Raw genomic sequence first — 17,159 nt, forward strand, 5'->3', positions numbered from 1 at the left:
CTTCAAATTAAGCATGTTCTTGTTGTGCGTTCAGAAGTCACTTGCCCGTCTGACAATGTGCCCATTGTGGCACGCCGCTCCGCACGCATCAAAGAGGTGATTAACCAGTTGACAGGGCTGCGGGGGACAATACTGCTCTTTACAGGGGAAACAGTACGGCCACTCAGAGCCGCGGCTGCAGACTGGGAGAGCACAGCACCGCTTCCACATGCAGCAGCTGAAAACAAAATAACTGCAGAGACACGGAGGACGTGCCACTCTTTACTCTGGTGCACATCGATTTGCATCTGAAGCAGCTCTTAGCTGTTAGGGTATGCATGTGTGACACTTCAGTCTGCAAGTTGTTCACTCTTGTTTTTTTTTTTAATCTTTTAACTTTATAATAAATCATCTGATCAGATAAACCACTGTCGGTCTCTATTTCTTTTGAATATCACACATTAATCCTGCAGGATCTCATAAAGTGTGTCTCTCACTGAAGCTGCGGCTCACAGTGAAGAAGAAAAAAAAAAATGACGGACCGACCTCTGATTGGTGAATAAATCAAGCTGCTGGCCAATCACGTGCCTCTCTCAGGGAGGGAAACCCCAGCATCAGAATAACATGCAACTTGCTCTTTTCTCAGTGGAGCGATTTCCACTTAGGTTTGAGACGAGCTGCGTTTGTCTTAAACTTTGACTCTTTCTCTCACATTAAAAAAAACTAACACAACTCTGGAAATTATCATAATTTGTAGATCTTTTTTTTTCTTCTTTTTTTTAAATCATACTTTGTGATTCTGCGTCGTTTTTGTTCAGAAGACAACCTGAACTCATGTGATATGCTCAAATCTGGGTAAAGAGGATCTCCATCATCATGGACCGTCGGGGAGTTTTACTACTCTGCTTGTGTTTATCATGGAAGCTGCAAATGGGGTCAAACCAAACACATGAAGGTACAGAAATATTTAACTCCACGTCTAATTATGCTTCTGAAGGGCTTTGGTATTCATCTGTTGGTAAATATTCATCAGCTCCTATCCTGCTCATAACATGCAATTCACTTGTGTTTTGGAATAGAATATGTATAAAGTTGCACAGCTTTTTATTCCTTTAATGTAAAGCTTCTGTCCTGCACTCATACATCAGTTTTCTTTGATGCTGGGAGATTCACTGCATCATGCATGTGAAAAGCTGCAGAGGACAGCGGTGTCTTATCTGAGTCAACCTTTTTTGCCTTATTTAAGGGATTTAGTGGAGTTTGTCACTCGTACGTCTTCCACGGTTTACAGATGTTTCAAGGACATTTTGAGTTTACTTGTGCAGCTTTTCCCATCATTTGCAGTGTTTTAGCATTTATTCAACAGTTTTAATGGAAGAGAAACGCCTTTGGTCTGAACTGGTTGACCCATTCATAATGTCTATAAAATTTGGAATTACCATAAAGGGGAAGGGTCATTACTACATGTGCGATAAGAGAGGAACTGCCTCGTTTGCTAGTTAAGAGTAAATCTTCATATTCTATAGTTAGCTCAACGTTTATTATATCATGTGGCAAAGTTTCGTCCATATATATATACGTATATCTACCTGAATTGCCCCGATATCCAAAAAGATTCTGCTTTTAGATTTACTTAAATTCTGTTTGACATCAGTGGATTTGCAAGAGAAAAAAAATGCGTGCATAGGAGAATGCATAGGAATATTGTTTGTTCGTACAATCAGATACCAAAATGCAAATTCGGCAGCGGCTCTTAAAGATACTCAGGAGTCGTCGCCTCGCTGCATCCCTGCAGCTGGACGCATCAGGTTCATCTGAGCAACACAGACGCAGAGTGAGACTCGTGTTGCAGGTGTGTTCGGGTCGTGTGCAGTTGTTGTCGGGCGGTTTGGAGCTGGTGTGTATGACTCCTTCCGTTCACGATATTTCCCGTCTCGCTGCCAGAAAGTCCAACTCACACACGACTCATTGTCTTCTGGTATGATCTCAGAGGAGCGCACACACACACACACACACACACACACACACACACACACACACACACACACACACACACACACACACACACACACACACACACACACACACACACACACACACACACACACACACACACACACACACACACAGGAGCACTGTCTGTCACTGCATCACTCCTCAGTCAGCGAGACACACTGTCCACATTTATAGCTTTGTCACAAAGAGGCACTTTGTCTGGGAGAAGCCCCTCTTCTTCCTCTTCTCCTTCTTCTCCCTCTTCTCCTTCTTCTCCCTCTTCTCCCTCTTCTCCCTCGACCCCTCGGCCTCCACTCCATCAGCCGCAGGCCCGGACTGGCTTCACGCCGCGGCGACTCCAGCCGGCCTGCTTCACATCACATTCTGCACACGTCAGAGGGACTCATCAAGTCCATAAATACTGGCAGACACAATGCAAGCGAGGGTGAACACATTCCCACTGAGCGTGTGACCTTATTAGGACACTTGCACATTCCTTCCAATGTAATCCACATATTTAATAATTAATTGAAGACAGTCAGGGAGTACAGTATTTTACATTGAGAGATGAGCTCCTGGTATATTTAGCACCTTGCGTGTGAAAACATCTCTTCCTCCCAGTGACGGCGCCCGAGTGACGCTCAAAACTGGAAATCCAAACTTGGGCTGAAAGTGAGAGCTTCACAAGTAAATTTTATAGAACCACTTTTTATATATAAGCTCAATGTTTCTATAAGTCCTTTTTGTGTGGCACTGAGATTAACTCAAGGATGTTAAATACATTTTAGTTCAGGGGCCACAAGCAGCACGAATTTCATCTTGAGGTGGCCGGACTGGTGGAATAGTGAGATAAAAACCTTTAAGTTTAAACTTTTTTAAGAAATTACTTTGTGGCACGTGATGAAAATGTCTATATTTTGCCAAACTAAACACAGAAAATCACTACAATATGAACATAAAGTCAATAGTGTGGAGATCATACAGAAAGAAATCTAATGAACCTATACAATCTAGGGTTTCTAAAGATAAAAATGATGTTGTATGTTGATTTGATGATACATATATGTGGCACATAAGTGTTTGCAATTTTTGTATATTATGAGTTAAAATGTTCTAAAGTATTTCACTTTTTTGTGTTTCCTATTATTTTTCTGCCTTTTCATGTCAGAATATTTCCAATCAGTATAAAGATTCTTGACTATTAGTGTCACCTGATTCTAATTTTGACCCGGAATTGACTTTTTCTCATTCTCGTCCTTTATAAGACATCTCAGATAAAGATCTTACAACAAGCACTCTAACTGATGATACTTCCAAGTTTGTTTAAGGGACTTGAAAACATGCGGCCCTGTTCTCCTTTCAGAGGTGTGTCCCGGAACACAGAACGGTCTGAGCTCCACTGGCTCGCAGGAGAATCAGTACAACCTGATAAAGGACCGATATGACGGCTGTGAAATCGTGATGGGAAACCTGGAGATCACTCAGATAGAGAGTAACTGGGACTTCTCCTTCCTGAAGGTAAAACCCTCGGCCGTCTTCAATCATCAGACTATTTTCTTGCTTTCACGTGCCACGGGTCACCCTCTCCCCCTGCAGACCATCCGCGAGGTGACGGGCTACGTCCTCATCGCCATGAACCACTTCCAGGAAATCCCCCTGGGGCAGCTCCGGGTCATCAGAGGAAGCAGCCTGTACGAGAGACGCTTCGCCCTCTCGGTTCTCTTTAACTACCCCAAGGACGGCTCCAACGGGCTGCGGCAGCTGGGCCTCACCAATCTGACAGGTTAATGGGAGATGAAATACTGGCAGCAGAAAAGTGAAGCGCTGGAAGAAATGTGCAGTTATTCATTCCTTTGAAAGCCGAGCAAGACATAATAAAGAAAACATTTAGAGTAGATCCCCTTTTTCAGCTGCAGCTCGTTGTGAGTTATTCCTCAGTGCCTTTTAGAGGAGTAGAAAAACTGCAGTTGGTTGATTTATTGCAAAGCGTTCATGGATTCAATTTTAGTCTTTCCTCTCTCAATCTCCACTGCCGACATGTTCGACCCCCTAAAACATCAGGTACTTTAAAATCCTCATGATGGACCTGTACCACAGTTTGACTTGTCAAAGCAGGAAAAGTACAAGAATCACTAATATCAGCTCTATACCACTGTTTACACGACAACGAATTCGAGTGTATCCGCAAAAGTTTCTTCACTTTTGGGGGGTCCGTTTACACGGCACCAATTTGCAGATGCACTCTATCCGCAAAGTTTTTAATCCGGCTCGCAAGGTGGAGAGATTCTTTCCCGGCGCAAATTCCTCCTGCGGAGACTGATGGAGGCTACAGAGCCTGTTACTGCGCATGCACATCTCTCCCCCTCCCTCCTGCTCATCCAGTTGTAAACAAACATGGCGGCCGAGTAGTGGTAAGACCCGCTGTCAGTATTCTAGATCTATCGTCCATATCAATCGTTTTATAGTTGAGACTCACCCCTCATAGCATCCGATGCATCATTAGTCCATGCCGATGTCGGCGTCTCTCCATTTTCTTCACGTTTATAGTGTGTTGTTCACTGCACACACGTCTGTGTAGTTTCGTAACAAAATCAAGCAACAGCGCCCTCCAGTGGCCCGGCATACTAACTCCATCGTTGTCCCTGTGTCCGCTGCTGCAGTGCAAACGCCCCCACTTTTATTTTGCGGATTAGGTTTTGTCACGTGAAAGGTTGTCGTGTAAACAGGGCCTGAATCACCATGTTTTCTCTCTGCGAGCTTGAAATGTGTAATACTGGGATCCTAATATCAAAGTTTTTTATGACGTAAACATAAATATGAGCCAAGTTCACCAGAGAACCAAGTAAATTAAAGTGATTTTCATTAATTCCAAGTCAAATGCAAATTCTTTTCTTGAAACGTTTCATAAAAAATCAATCTTTTAAGTTTTGTACTTTAGTGATCAGTTATGTTTATAGATTTATATGAATTATAAGGTGTTTTTGTGGGCAGAGCTACTAATCCATGGGTGTGAAACATACGGGCCGTGGGTCAAATCTGGTCCGAAAGAGGCTCTGATCGGGCCGCCAAGCAACGAGCACACCATGAAGATTTTTAACCAACTGTCTTACAAGGGTGGGAGGGGGGAGTTTGTAAAGATATCTATAATGCAACAGACCTAGGAGACGATTTCTGGACATTTTACTGTATTTTGCACCAGAAGGTTTCATTAAAATTGGCTTTGTGTTGAGATTGTTGTCATTTTCAGTATAAACTGTCGCCACAACAAAGAAAAACCTTGTGCTTAACAGTTCTGTCCTAAACGATGTTTGATATTGTTTTGTCTTTGGTTCTCCACAGAAATTCTGGAGGGAGGAGTGCAGATTATCAACAATAAATACCTGAGTTACGGCCCGTGGATCTTCTGGCAGGACATCATCAGAGACGGCGGCGCTCCGATCGACATCCAGCACAACGGAGAGAGAGGTCGCCGTCTGAATCCTCCCGTTTCGCACACCTCAAATGATTTGTTTGTTTTTCCTCACGCATCCTGTCGGTTGTTCTGCGTCCTCTGCTCTCTCAGGTCCCTGTCAGAAGTCTTGCGGAGGTTACTGCTGGGGGCCGAATGGGAAACAGTGTCAGATCTGTGAGTACCAAGTGTTTTATTTGGGTCCTCCTTGTTTTCCCACCATCCTCTCCTCTCAGACTCATCAGGTGATGAAGATGAGCACACAGAAACATGCTACACTTATATGACCTCTGTTTTTGTCTCCTGTGTGTCTCAGTGACGAAGACGGTGTGCGCCCCGCAGTGTAATGGCCGCTGCTTCGGGACGAGCCCCAGAGGCTGCTGTCACATCGAGTGTGCAGCGGGATGCCGAGGCCCTCGGGATGTGGACTGCTTTGTAAGTGCTTAGCCTGCTTTCTTATTTTCCAAAAGGAACTACAATAAAAATGTGGATGGTCCCATTGGGATGGTGAAAAAAAATAAATCAACGCGGCTGAGATAATAACGAAGAATCAGGATTCTTAAAATGCATTAAAATGTATTAAAAATGCAGACTGCCACTTGTTGCACATGTCTTTTTCATTCAAAACCTGATGTTATGATGTGGACAGGTCATTATTATTATTATTATTCATTTGATTGTATTACCTCCCACACAGCATGGTGTGTATCTTGGCTTCTATTCTATGTTTTTAATTTTTAAAAATGGTCTTTCTTTAAATGTACATTCAGTTCTAATGTTTTTAAATCTAGCTTCTCAATGCACTGGTGGCAGCTATTTCTATTTTTGTCATAATGACTATAAATCTATTTTAGTTTTCTTTAATTTAAATTTAAATTTAAATTATGTGCCATCAAAAAGATTTTTAAAAGATAATTTTTTATTTACTGACTTTGCATGTTTGAATCTTTGGGGTTTATTTTTTTCTATCTTTTATTTAAACAAGCAGTTGCTCTTGTACAGTATTTTTTTTAATGTCATAGGTGTTTTAATGCCATTCCTTACTCTTTATTGTTTTTGTTTCTGAAGTATTTTCATCATTTTGCTTTACTGCACCTTAACATTAGTGTAGACTGGATGGACGTCTCTATGAGATCGAATGTAATTTTCTGTTTCGAAGGCGTGTCGTCATTTCAACGACTCCGGAGCCTGTGTCCCTCAGTGTCCTCAGACTCTGATCTATAACAAGCAGACCTTTCAAATGGAGACCAACCCAAACGCCAAATACCAGTACGGCTCAATCTGCGTCTCTCAGTGTCCCAGTGAGTTTGTCCCTCTCCCTCTTCTTCGCATCAACCTGATTCATTTGTCTTGTTTGACTTCTGAGCCGGCCGCAGGCCCGATAACGAATGTGACCTTTTTCCGATCCTGCCCGTTCCTTCTCTTTCCGGCCGTAGCTCACTTCGTGGTGGACGGCAGCTCCTGCGTGAGCGTCTGTCCCCTGGATAAGACGGAAGTGGAGCGGGACGGTCAGAGGCAGTGTGAGCCCTGCAGTGGACTCTGCCCCAAAGGTTTGCTCCAAAATAATCGTCATTAAATTTCAACGGGATTCAGTGACGGATCGCCGTGGAATTTACACATTCTGATGGTTCTCGCAGTGTGCGAAGGGACCGGCGCCGAACAACGACAGACCGTCGACTCCAGCAACATCGACAGCTTCATCAACTGCACCAAGATCCAGGGCAGCCTGCACTTCCTGGTCACTGGGATTCTTGGGTACGTTTTCGCTTTCGTCTGATAAAATCTTACACGACTTAAGAGTCGTGCACACTTATTGTGTCTCTATTCATTTTCAGAGACGACTACAAAAAAATCCCGCCGCTCGACGCTAAAAAGCTGGACGTCTTCCGCACCGTCAGGGAAATAACAGGTTTGTTGGTGATAAAGTTTGTTGATATTATCATAATGATGATGAATTATGCTTGACGTTGTTGTTTGTTTTAGAAAATGTATTCAACTTAACACAATTTCAGAAATTTGTCATTTCAACAGTTTTCTGTGTAATAAACTGATTCACGCCATTTAAAGTTTGCTGATTCTCTAATAGAGAAGGAAACATCTCTTTACTACAAATTGTGCTGTATTAAAAAAATCTTTACGCAATGACTTACGTTTTTTCAGCCTGCAAAGCGATGTAAAATATGAATGTTGAAATTGTGTTTTTAACATTCTCACTGTGTTATATTCTCAGATATTCTAAACGTCCAGTCGTGGCCCAAAGAGCTGAATGATCTGTCCGTGTTCTCAAGTCTGACAACCATTCAGGGGCGGTCGCTGTACAAGTAAGGCCTCAATCCATGGCGATAAGCAGCGTGTCTAACTGTGTGTATGAGATATTATATCAGCTCACACATCAGAGCCAAGCCTCCTAAGATTCGATCAGCAAAGACATTTAATTTGCTTGTAAAAAATACAATTTAAATACCAGATAATTAATCAGGATTAAATAATATTTAGTTGATGGCCAAAGATAGAAGCCCATAGATCATTCAATCAATCAAAATCAATTTTTTTACTCAAGGGGACCAATGTGCTTTCCAGTAAAATTAGACAGTAAAATAAGAAAGAAAGGAATTAGAATAGAAGAAGAGTAAAAACATAGTAAAATAAAATGAAATGAAATGAAATAAAATAAAAATGTCACCATATTATTGAGTATTAAAAGCCAGTCTGAATAAATGGGTTTTAAGCCTGGATTTAAAGAGGACATAGTCGGTAACGGTGCGTATGTTTCAGATTATCTCTGCTGTGTCGGCAAATGTTTCTGCATATTGATGGAATTTCCTCCCTTCGACGAAACATCCGTCCTTTTCCTGTGAAACGTGAACAAACCTTTGAGCGTTTGTGCCATTTGGGCGGCGTGTTTCCTGCTGGCTGCTCTGGTGAACGACGCCCACTGGAATCAATAACGGAATCGTTTGCAAATTTGGCAAATGACTCAGAATGGAATGATTGAAACCAGGAAACGAAGCAGTTTTCAATTCCCCTCCCTGGTAGTCCTGTTACTGACACAAAGGTCCCTGTTTAGACTCATGCTTGGTGTCTGGTTTAGATTGGGGTTAGACAATTGGTAGTTAAAGTCCAGTGAGTCTGCAGTCTATGTGTTGTCTCAGGGAGGCTTGGAAAAACAGCGTGTGTGTGTGTGTGTGTGTGTGTGTGTGTGTGTGTGTGTGTGTGTGTGTGTGTGTGTGTGTGTGTGTGTGTGTGTGTGTGTGTGTGTGTGTGTGTGTGTGTGTGTGTGTGTGTGTGTGTGTGTGTGTGTGTGTGTGCCCACTGACCTATGAGTACCTAGAACCTGTCATGACTTCTTCACAAAATACTAATTTCATCTTTAAGAAATATTAATTTGAGGCCAATTTTTATTTTTTATGTCTGGAGCTCCGTGCTCAGATTATATAAAGGATGTATAAATAAAGTGTTATGGGAATAACTACTTTTAAAGTAAGTCAGTGGGTAATAAATCCATGAAGCAGGGGTCTGAGACTCCCGGCTGGCAGTCCACCCACTCCTCTCTTCTGGCACGTTTTTATTGGTTTAACTCTTGTTTGTGCTTTGCTGATTGTTGCTATCCGACTGTCTGTGTTCCCTGAGCGAAGGCGCTTCTCCCTGATGGTGATGCGCATCCCCTCCCTCACGTCGCTGGGCCTGCGCTCGCTCCGGGAAATCAGCGACGGCAGCGTCTACATCAGTCAGAATGCCAACCTCTGTTTCCACCACACGGTGAACTGGACGCAGCTGTTCAGAGGTCGCAGGGTTCGAGTCAACAACCTCAACAACAACAGGCCATTGGCGGACTGCGGTGAGGCCACACAAACACCTCGGCGATGGCGGGAAGCGGAGGCCAGGCGAGGCCGCGTCAAACAATCCGCCGCTGAGATTGCTTGTGCACACACGTCACACCGTCAGAACATCTAATTCTTCACCGTTGGACTAAAATGCCGTTTCTCTTCGGATGTCCAGTTGCCGGAGGCCACGTGTGCGACCCGTTGTGTTCGGACTCGGGTTGCTGGGGTCCCAGGTCCGACCAGTGTCTCTCCTGCAGGAACTACAGCAGGAATGGCACGTGTGTGGCCGGCTGTAACTTTCACACCGGGTGAGCACTGAGAGATATTTAAACTCGTGTTGTTTGAGTTCCTTTTATGTGTTAATTTTTTTTGGTTTTTCCACAGGTTTCCCAGGGAATTCTCGAGCCCCGAGGGCGAGTGTGTGTCGTGTCACCCCGAGTGTAAACCTCAGAGGAGCAAACTCAGCTGCAGTGGAGCGGTAATCACACACACAACACACACAACACACACAACACACACTCACATCAATTCATTACTTGTATTGGCTGTTATAAAACTGTTGAGTTGGCAAAAGAGTACAAATATTCCCAGATTACATCTGGGACAGGAGAGTCCTTCACAGAGACACACACACACACACACACACACACACACACACACACACACACACACACACACACACACACACGAAGAGAACATGCAAACTTGTCTTTTACATTATTTTTCATAATTTTTGGGGGGAAACATGCAAGAAATCCAATAATTATTTAGAACCGAGACGTTTTTGTTACTGAACTGTCCACTTCTAGTGTCGATGTGGGAATTACACATACTGGTGGAGGAAATTAAATATTCAACCTCAAAAACAAATGAAGACAAATTTAGAAATTGCCTGGAATTTAAAGTATGTAATTGTAGGAAAACACTGAAGTGCAGGAGGATCATTTTTTCCCTTTATCTTCCTTTTTTAAAACACACATTCTCACAACTGCATTTATTGTAATTATAAAAAAAAAATCTATTGTGGTTGTGGTCTGTGTGTCAGAGCTGCCATTCACAACAAAGAAACACCAAACCAAAAATGACGACATGACTCTAGAATCGGCTCATATTCTCATCATGTTAAACTAAATGTAATTAAAAGTGTACATATTAGTTATTAACTGCTACTGGAAATCTGACATTAAATAGTTTGCAATAAAAATGTACAAGAAATTGTCCTTTAAATAGTAGGACAACAAAATAAATAAACAAACTGCATTATTATTAGTGGATTTTAAGACTGACGATCCAATCTATTCAAAGAAATGTGACGTATATCTTCTTTTTAAAGATCTACAGCATCAAACTTTCATTTTTTACATTTTTGTCATTATCTCATGTCATGTTTTTCTCCCTTTCCTTTCGTTGTCTTTTAGGGTGCAGATGAGTGTGTGTCCTGTTTAAACCTGCAGGATGGGCCCTACTGCATGTCCTCTTGTCCCAGTGGAGTCAACGATGGACAGAAGAGGCTGATCTTCAAATATCCCAACAGGGACGGTCACTGTGAACCGTGTCACCACAACTGCACTCAAGGGTGAGCAGAAATATGTTTTGTTTACATGTTCTGTCTTGCTTTTACCATGAAACTATGTTATGTTATATACGTGTTCATGTTTTTTAGTTGCTCTGGCCCAGGAAGAAATGACTGCGTAAAGACAGGCAGACTGGCAGTGAGCAGGTGAGTGTCTCCACCTGCTGGAGAACATGAAGCACTACATTGAGGTGTATTCTTTTTGCCACTATTTGGGTCTCTAATTTGAGGCCACAAAATAGTATTTCCTTGCCATGAAATAGTACTTTGAATTCAAAAAATGGTCATTTATGGCCAGAAATTAGTCATTTGTGGCCACAAAATAATAATTTGGTCTACAATGGCACGACATAGTCATTTGAGGCCACAAAATAGTATTTCATGGAAAATAAATAGTAATTTGAGGCAACAAGTATTTCCTGGCCATGAAATAGTAGATTGAGTCCACGAAATAGTAACTTCAGGCCAATAAATATTATTTCTTGGCCACGAAATAGTAATTTGAGACCACAAAATAGTACTTCATGGCAATGAAATAGTCATTTGAGTCCATAAAAAAGTAATTATTGCCACAAAATAGTCATTTGTTCCCGTAAAATAATAATTAGAAGCCACAAAATTGTATTTCATGGCCAAACAAAAATACAAATTTGAGGCCTCAAAATAATAATTTGCAGAGACAACATAGTAATTTGAGGCCAAAAAATGCTATTTTATGGCCACGAAATAGTAATTTGAGCTCATTAAATAGTCATTTGAAGCCATGAAATAGTAATGGACCAATGTACCGATCAGGACATGCTCTCCTCCTCCCCTTGTTTTTATATTATTCTCGCATCTGAGTGTGTAGTTGATATTTGACGTCCTCAATACTCAGTCTCTGTGTTGCTCTGCTTCTTCCTGCAGTGGTCAGATCACAGGAATCGCTCTGGGAGTCCCGGCTGCCCTGATCTTCTGCCTGGCGTTGTTCTTCCTGGGCCTGCTCTACCACCGAGGCCTCGCCATCCGTCGTAAGCGAGCCATGAGGCGGTACCTGGAGAGCGGAGAGGTGAGGCTTCAGACATCAGCTGACTCTGCTGCACCTTCTCGTTCTCATCACCTGCCCTGCGTCTCCAGAGCTTCGAGCCTTTGGGTCCGGGAGAGAAAGGCACCAAGGTTCACGCTCGCATTTTGAGGCCCTCGGAGCTGAAGAAGATCAAAGCTTTGGGTTTGGGGGTTTTCGGTTCAGTGCACAAGGCGAGTTTCTGAATTCCAGCCTGATTCCTGTGCCTGCGTGTATTCTCAAACAAAACATGTTGAGACGCACGCTTCTTTCATGTTTCAGGGATTTTGGACCCCAGAAGGCGAGACGGTGAAGATCCCTGTGGCCATTAAGACCATCCTGGATTGTTCGGGTCGGCAGACCTTCACTGAGATCACTGATGTGAGTCTGTGACACGGACGAAGCGACATCTGGACTTGAGATTGGTAGATTTTAAAATGTTTTGTCGTTTTCATTCTGTGCAGCACATGCTCTCCATGGGGAGCCTGGACCACCCGTACATCGTCAGGCTGCTGGGCATCTGCCCCGGCAGCGGCCTGCAGCTGGTGACCCAGCTCAGCTCACAGGGGTCCTTACTGGACCACATCAGGCAGCGCAAAGACAGCCTGGACCCTCAGCGCCTGCTCAACTGGTGCGTGCAGATCGCTAAAGTGAGTGCGACTGGGATTTTAACTTTTCCTTTTTACATCTAATGAGTTGTCAGAGGTGACGTGAACCTGTTTCCTTCTCAGGGGATGTTCTATCTGGAGGAGCACTGCATGGTCCACAGGAATCTGGCTGCCCGCAACGTCTTGCTGAAAAACGACTACCAGGTGCAGATTTCCGACTACGGCGTCGCAGACCTGCTTTATCCCGACGACAAGAAATACGTCTACACAGACACCAAGGTTGTTGCCACTCACTCTGCCTCAGATCCAACGGGTCTGTTTGTTTTTTTTTCACATATCTTAAAGTTTTCCTGCATGTTTATTCCTAAAGCAGACGCCCATAAAGTGGATGGCACTGGAAAGCATCTTGTTCCGAAGATTCACGCATCAGAGTGACGTTTGGAGTTACGGTAGGAGGTTCCGTGAGTGTCGGTTGGCGGTAAATCGACTCTGCCTGTCTGGAGACGTCGGTGAGCCGTCTCCTCCGGTGTGCAGGGGTGACGGTGTGGGAGATGATGTCTTTCGGGGCGGAGCCGTACGCGTCCGTGCAGCCGCAGGAGGTGCCGAGTCTGCTGGAGAAGGGCGAGCGTCTCTCACAGCCACACATCTGCACCATCGACGTCTACATGGTCATGGTCAAATGTTCGTCCAAACTCCTTCTCATGCGTGATGACACTGTGATGGATTTTCCCCTCATGTTGCTCAGCCCTGACACACAACGTGTTCTGTTCTTCCGTTCAGGCTGGATGATTGATGAAAACATAAGGCCAACCTTCAAAGAGCTGGCCAGCGACTTCACTCGCATGGCCCGAGACCCGCCCAGATATCTCGTCATCAATGTGAGCCCGCCACATCTCTGCCGTTGTCGACTCTGAGCGAAGACATGAGAACCTTCCTGTTGTTCTGCAGGTGGAGGGAGGAGAAGCAGCCCCGGGTGAGATCCACCGTCGGGAATCGGAGCGAGGACTCCTGGATGCGGAGTTGGAAGACCAAGACGAGGAAGAGCTGGAGGCTGGTTTGGCGACGCCACCGCTCCAGCACTCGCCGTCCTGGAGTTTGTCTCGTTCGCGCATTAACTCCTACAGAGTAAGGAAATATGAGCTGCACTTGATAGATAAATGAATCCGTGGGTGCAGAGGATATTTTCTTTCTTATTTACAGAGCGGTTCATCTCAGGCCGGACCGGTCGGATACCTGCCGATGACCCCGAGCCCTGCTGACAGCTTACGGCAGGTAACTGAAATACATGCAGATACACACTGACACCCTATAAAGCTCATGCCTGACTGGTCAGTCTTCAGAGCTTCACTTTAATCAGGATTACTGGGACATTTTGCCAATAGTCACCCTGAAATCAATATTACAACCCACTGCTGCAAGTACCTCATTATCTCAGAGAGGAAAACACTTCATGACGATTTATTTTGATGGTTCAAGGGCTCATATTGTGCAAAATTCACTTTCTAAAGGTTTTCCAGCAGTACTAATCGTCCCCATACCTGGACTGACGCCTGAGAAGTGAAGACAGTCTGTCCTCTCTCTCCCTGGCTTGTTTCAGGTTTTAAAAAGTGTGTTGCTCCAACCAGCCAATCAGAAATCAAACCCTATATAGCGTCATCAGGGGTTTAGCCAATCCAAATCAAGGTAGGTCTCCTCCATTTGACTCCTCCTACAATCTTGCAGCTCTGCTCTGGCACATGACACCACGAGAGGAAGTACTTCCTCCTCTTCCCAAGATGGGCATGTGTGGGCGGAGCCAGTCCAGCTCACACAGACACAGCAGATTCTGAATGCAGCTCCTATGATCCGATATTCAAATGGAGGAAAATCAAAGAAAATTTGTTTTTTTTAATTATTTTACCATAAAAACCTTGTTGAGATTAAAGATGTCTTTTTCAAGAGTGTCCTGGCCAAGACAGGCAACAGTACATTAAATTATCAGATAAAACAGGCACATAAAACATATAAGAAACCAAAAATTTAAAAACATGCACATTTGCTAAAAATGAATAAATAAAAATAGCACACAAATTAAAATTGAGTCTGTTATTCAATACATCTGCAGACAGATGTGTCTCTCTCCAAGTCACGAAACAACTTTTTAAAAGAGTCCAATGAACTTTACCTTATTTTATAGACATTGTGTCAGGCTGCCACGTTCTGCTCATATCTATGTACCCTTTCTACCTCAATTCCTGTGAACTAGTTCTGCACCAACTGTAAATGTTCTTTTTTTGCTGTTGTGATGCCTACTGTTTGTCTGTCGAAAAACCTAATAAACAGATTTAAAAAAAAAAAAAAAAAGAGTCCAATGAAACCAGGTTTTTGAAACGCTGGATTTGGGACAATAAACTGTGAATACAATGTTTTTAGACCGACAAGATCAATGTGAAAGTGTTGAAAAGTTGTAGAAGACGACCCATTTATAGTGTCATTTTGTGTCTTCGTCTCAGCTGTGGTTTCACAGGTCTCGTCTGAGCTCGGTGCGTACGCTGCCGGAGAGGTCAGAGGTCAGGGTGGGTGGCAGGGAGGCCGAGCTGGACGGGGATGGTCTGCTCACCGGCAGCCTCCATCGGGCCAGGTTCGGCTCAGAGAGGAGCAGCCATCGCGTTCCCATCGGCCGACACAGAAAACTTTCGACAGCCTCGAGTCCGTCCTCGTACAAAGTGTGGACGACGGAGACCGAGGAGGAGGAGGAGGTGGATCACTATGGCTACGTCCTGCCGGGGTCTCCTGGTACACCTGAGAGAGGTACATCAGTGAGAGGGTACTCTACCGAGCCTCCTCACGACTTCTGTTTAACTTCTCTCAAATCTTCTCTCCACAGCCTCTAGAATCTCTCATTCTGCTCGACGGAACTCAAGACTCAAGAATAATCTGTTTCTCAAGGTGATTAATCCCACGCAGGAGTATGAAATCATGAACACGGAGAGCAGCGCTCCTCCCTGCTCCAGCAGCAGTGCCTCGTCACAGGGGGAAGATCCTCTATCGGCACATGAGGCCTGTGAAGGAACCGTGGCAGAGCAACGAGGCTCCTCGGAGAAGCTTCATCCCACCAGGGACGTTACCAGAGAGTTGAAAGCTGTGGACGACCGCGGAGAGGCGTCCCGGGGCATTGGCAGGTATGAATACATGGACATCAGGCGATCCGACTCCACAGAGGGGGACGGACCGGCAGCGGAGAGACGTGGGAGTCGAACATCTGGAAAGAGTGTGACGCGGACAGAAGAAACAGGCCAAACAGGGGAGGTGGATGAGAAGGAGCTCACGGTGGAGGAAGAGGAGGAAAACCAGAAGTGTCACAACACAAACAAACAAGCCACTCTTCGGGGGGATCCGAGCAGCGCGGTCATACCCGGGCCAGATGTGCCAACAGCTGGGGGAGAGAAGATGGAGGAGTACGAAGAGATGGCCAGATTTGGAGCAGAACCCAGCGGGTGGGAGCTCGCAGAGTATCAGAACCTCCCGGCGAAGGGGAGGGCCGGTTCTGAGGAGACGAGCGGTGGCAGGTGTTCGGGGATCGGGGAATACATCAAGGTATGCGCTGGCATGGGGGAGCTTGGCAGCAGCACATCGTTTGACAACCCGGACTACTGGCACAGCAGGCTCTTCCTCAAACCAGATGCTGTACACACCTAATAATGTGGATTGGGAGAAAGACTCCGCCATAAAGACGCAGTTTCTCTTGGAAACTTTTAGGATTTCTCACCTTTTTTTTTTTTTAATCAAGAGATTGTAAGAGAGAAAAATTAAATGGGATGCACCCTTGGTTTTTGTTTAAATTGTTTTATACGGTAAATGAATATATATGAAGAAACTGTGATGCAATGAACTGCAATAAACTGAAGTTTATTTTAGGCCCATCATGCAGCATAGCGTAGATAAAGCATGTTTGGCATAATGTGAATATGTCATTGGTAAGGCTGTGGAATAAAAACAGTTATGTACCGTTTGTTTTTATGTACTGTTTCTATTAACAATGAATATTACTTAAATTTATCTCATTATTTCACAAATATTCAATCAAATGTGTAATCTGTGTAGAACGGTTTTATTTTACAATTATTTAGATTTTTGTTTTTGAATTTAAACAATAAAAAATTGTTTTATGTTGAGGAAATGTGATGTTTTGGTGTAAATTGTCTATTTTTACTGGTTTACTAAAATAGAAATCGCATCAAGTGACGTAACGCACCATTGACGCACTATCGCGCGCGATTTGGAGACGAGCGGATCAAAGATAAAAATAACGATGTGAGAGGAAGACTTTATCGTACTTCCGGTTTCGATTAAACTCTTAACTTTTAGTCCGATATTGTGACGCAAAGTTAGTGAGATGTGACCAAAATCCATGAGTTTTATGCTGATTTTAGAAGTGGAAAATGTTTCTGATTATATCCGCTTGTTAATCTTTTTTACATTTCATATAACCCAATTTTCGTAAATGATGGGAAGACTAGAGGCATTTTGATGTATCATACAATCATCAATGAGTGTTTATCCTGGACCAGAATCAGAATTATGTTTATGATCAATGTTTTGGAAACGATGACAATACATTTTGCAGCTTTAGCTGACAGAGCAAAATGAATTCCATAAAACGAAATACAGAATAAATTAACGACCTAGTGAGAATCAAAACTAACGCTTT

At 43.8% G+C, this 17,159-nt stretch overlaps 1 protein-coding gene across 1 annotated transcript; it reads left to right on the plus strand.

The window, feature by feature from the left end:
- Positions 1-3,278: 3,278 nt before the first annotated feature.
- erbb3b (erb-b2 receptor tyrosine kinase 3b) lies at positions 3,279-16,632 on the plus strand (the record flags this gene model as incomplete). Its single annotated transcript, XM_080468574.1, has 28 exons — positions 3,279-3,291; positions 3,338-3,492; positions 3,571-3,757; positions 5,314-5,439; positions 5,537-5,599; positions 5,739-5,857; positions 6,582-6,723; positions 6,859-6,972; positions 7,060-7,177; positions 7,258-7,331; positions 7,653-7,743; positions 9,058-9,260; positions 9,422-9,554; positions 9,631-9,724; positions 10,665-10,822; positions 10,910-10,966; positions 11,726-11,867; positions 11,936-12,055; positions 12,144-12,242; positions 12,326-12,511; positions 12,593-12,748; positions 12,843-12,918; positions 13,004-13,150; positions 13,250-13,347; positions 13,418-13,594; positions 13,670-13,741; positions 14,962-15,259; positions 15,336-16,632. 28 exons carry the CDS (start codon positions 3,279-3,281, stop codon positions 16,145-16,147), a joined length of 4,230 nt encoding a protein of 1,409 aa, XP_080324700.1. The 3' UTR covers positions 16,148-16,632.
- Positions 16,633-17,159: the final 527 nt, after the last annotated feature.

Source organism: Lipophrys pholis, assembly GCF_963383615.2.
Source record: "Lipophrys pholis genome assembly, chromosome: 8".
Classification (NCBI taxonomy): domain Eukaryota; kingdom Metazoa; phylum Chordata; class Actinopteri; order Blenniiformes; family Blenniidae; genus Lipophrys; species Lipophrys pholis.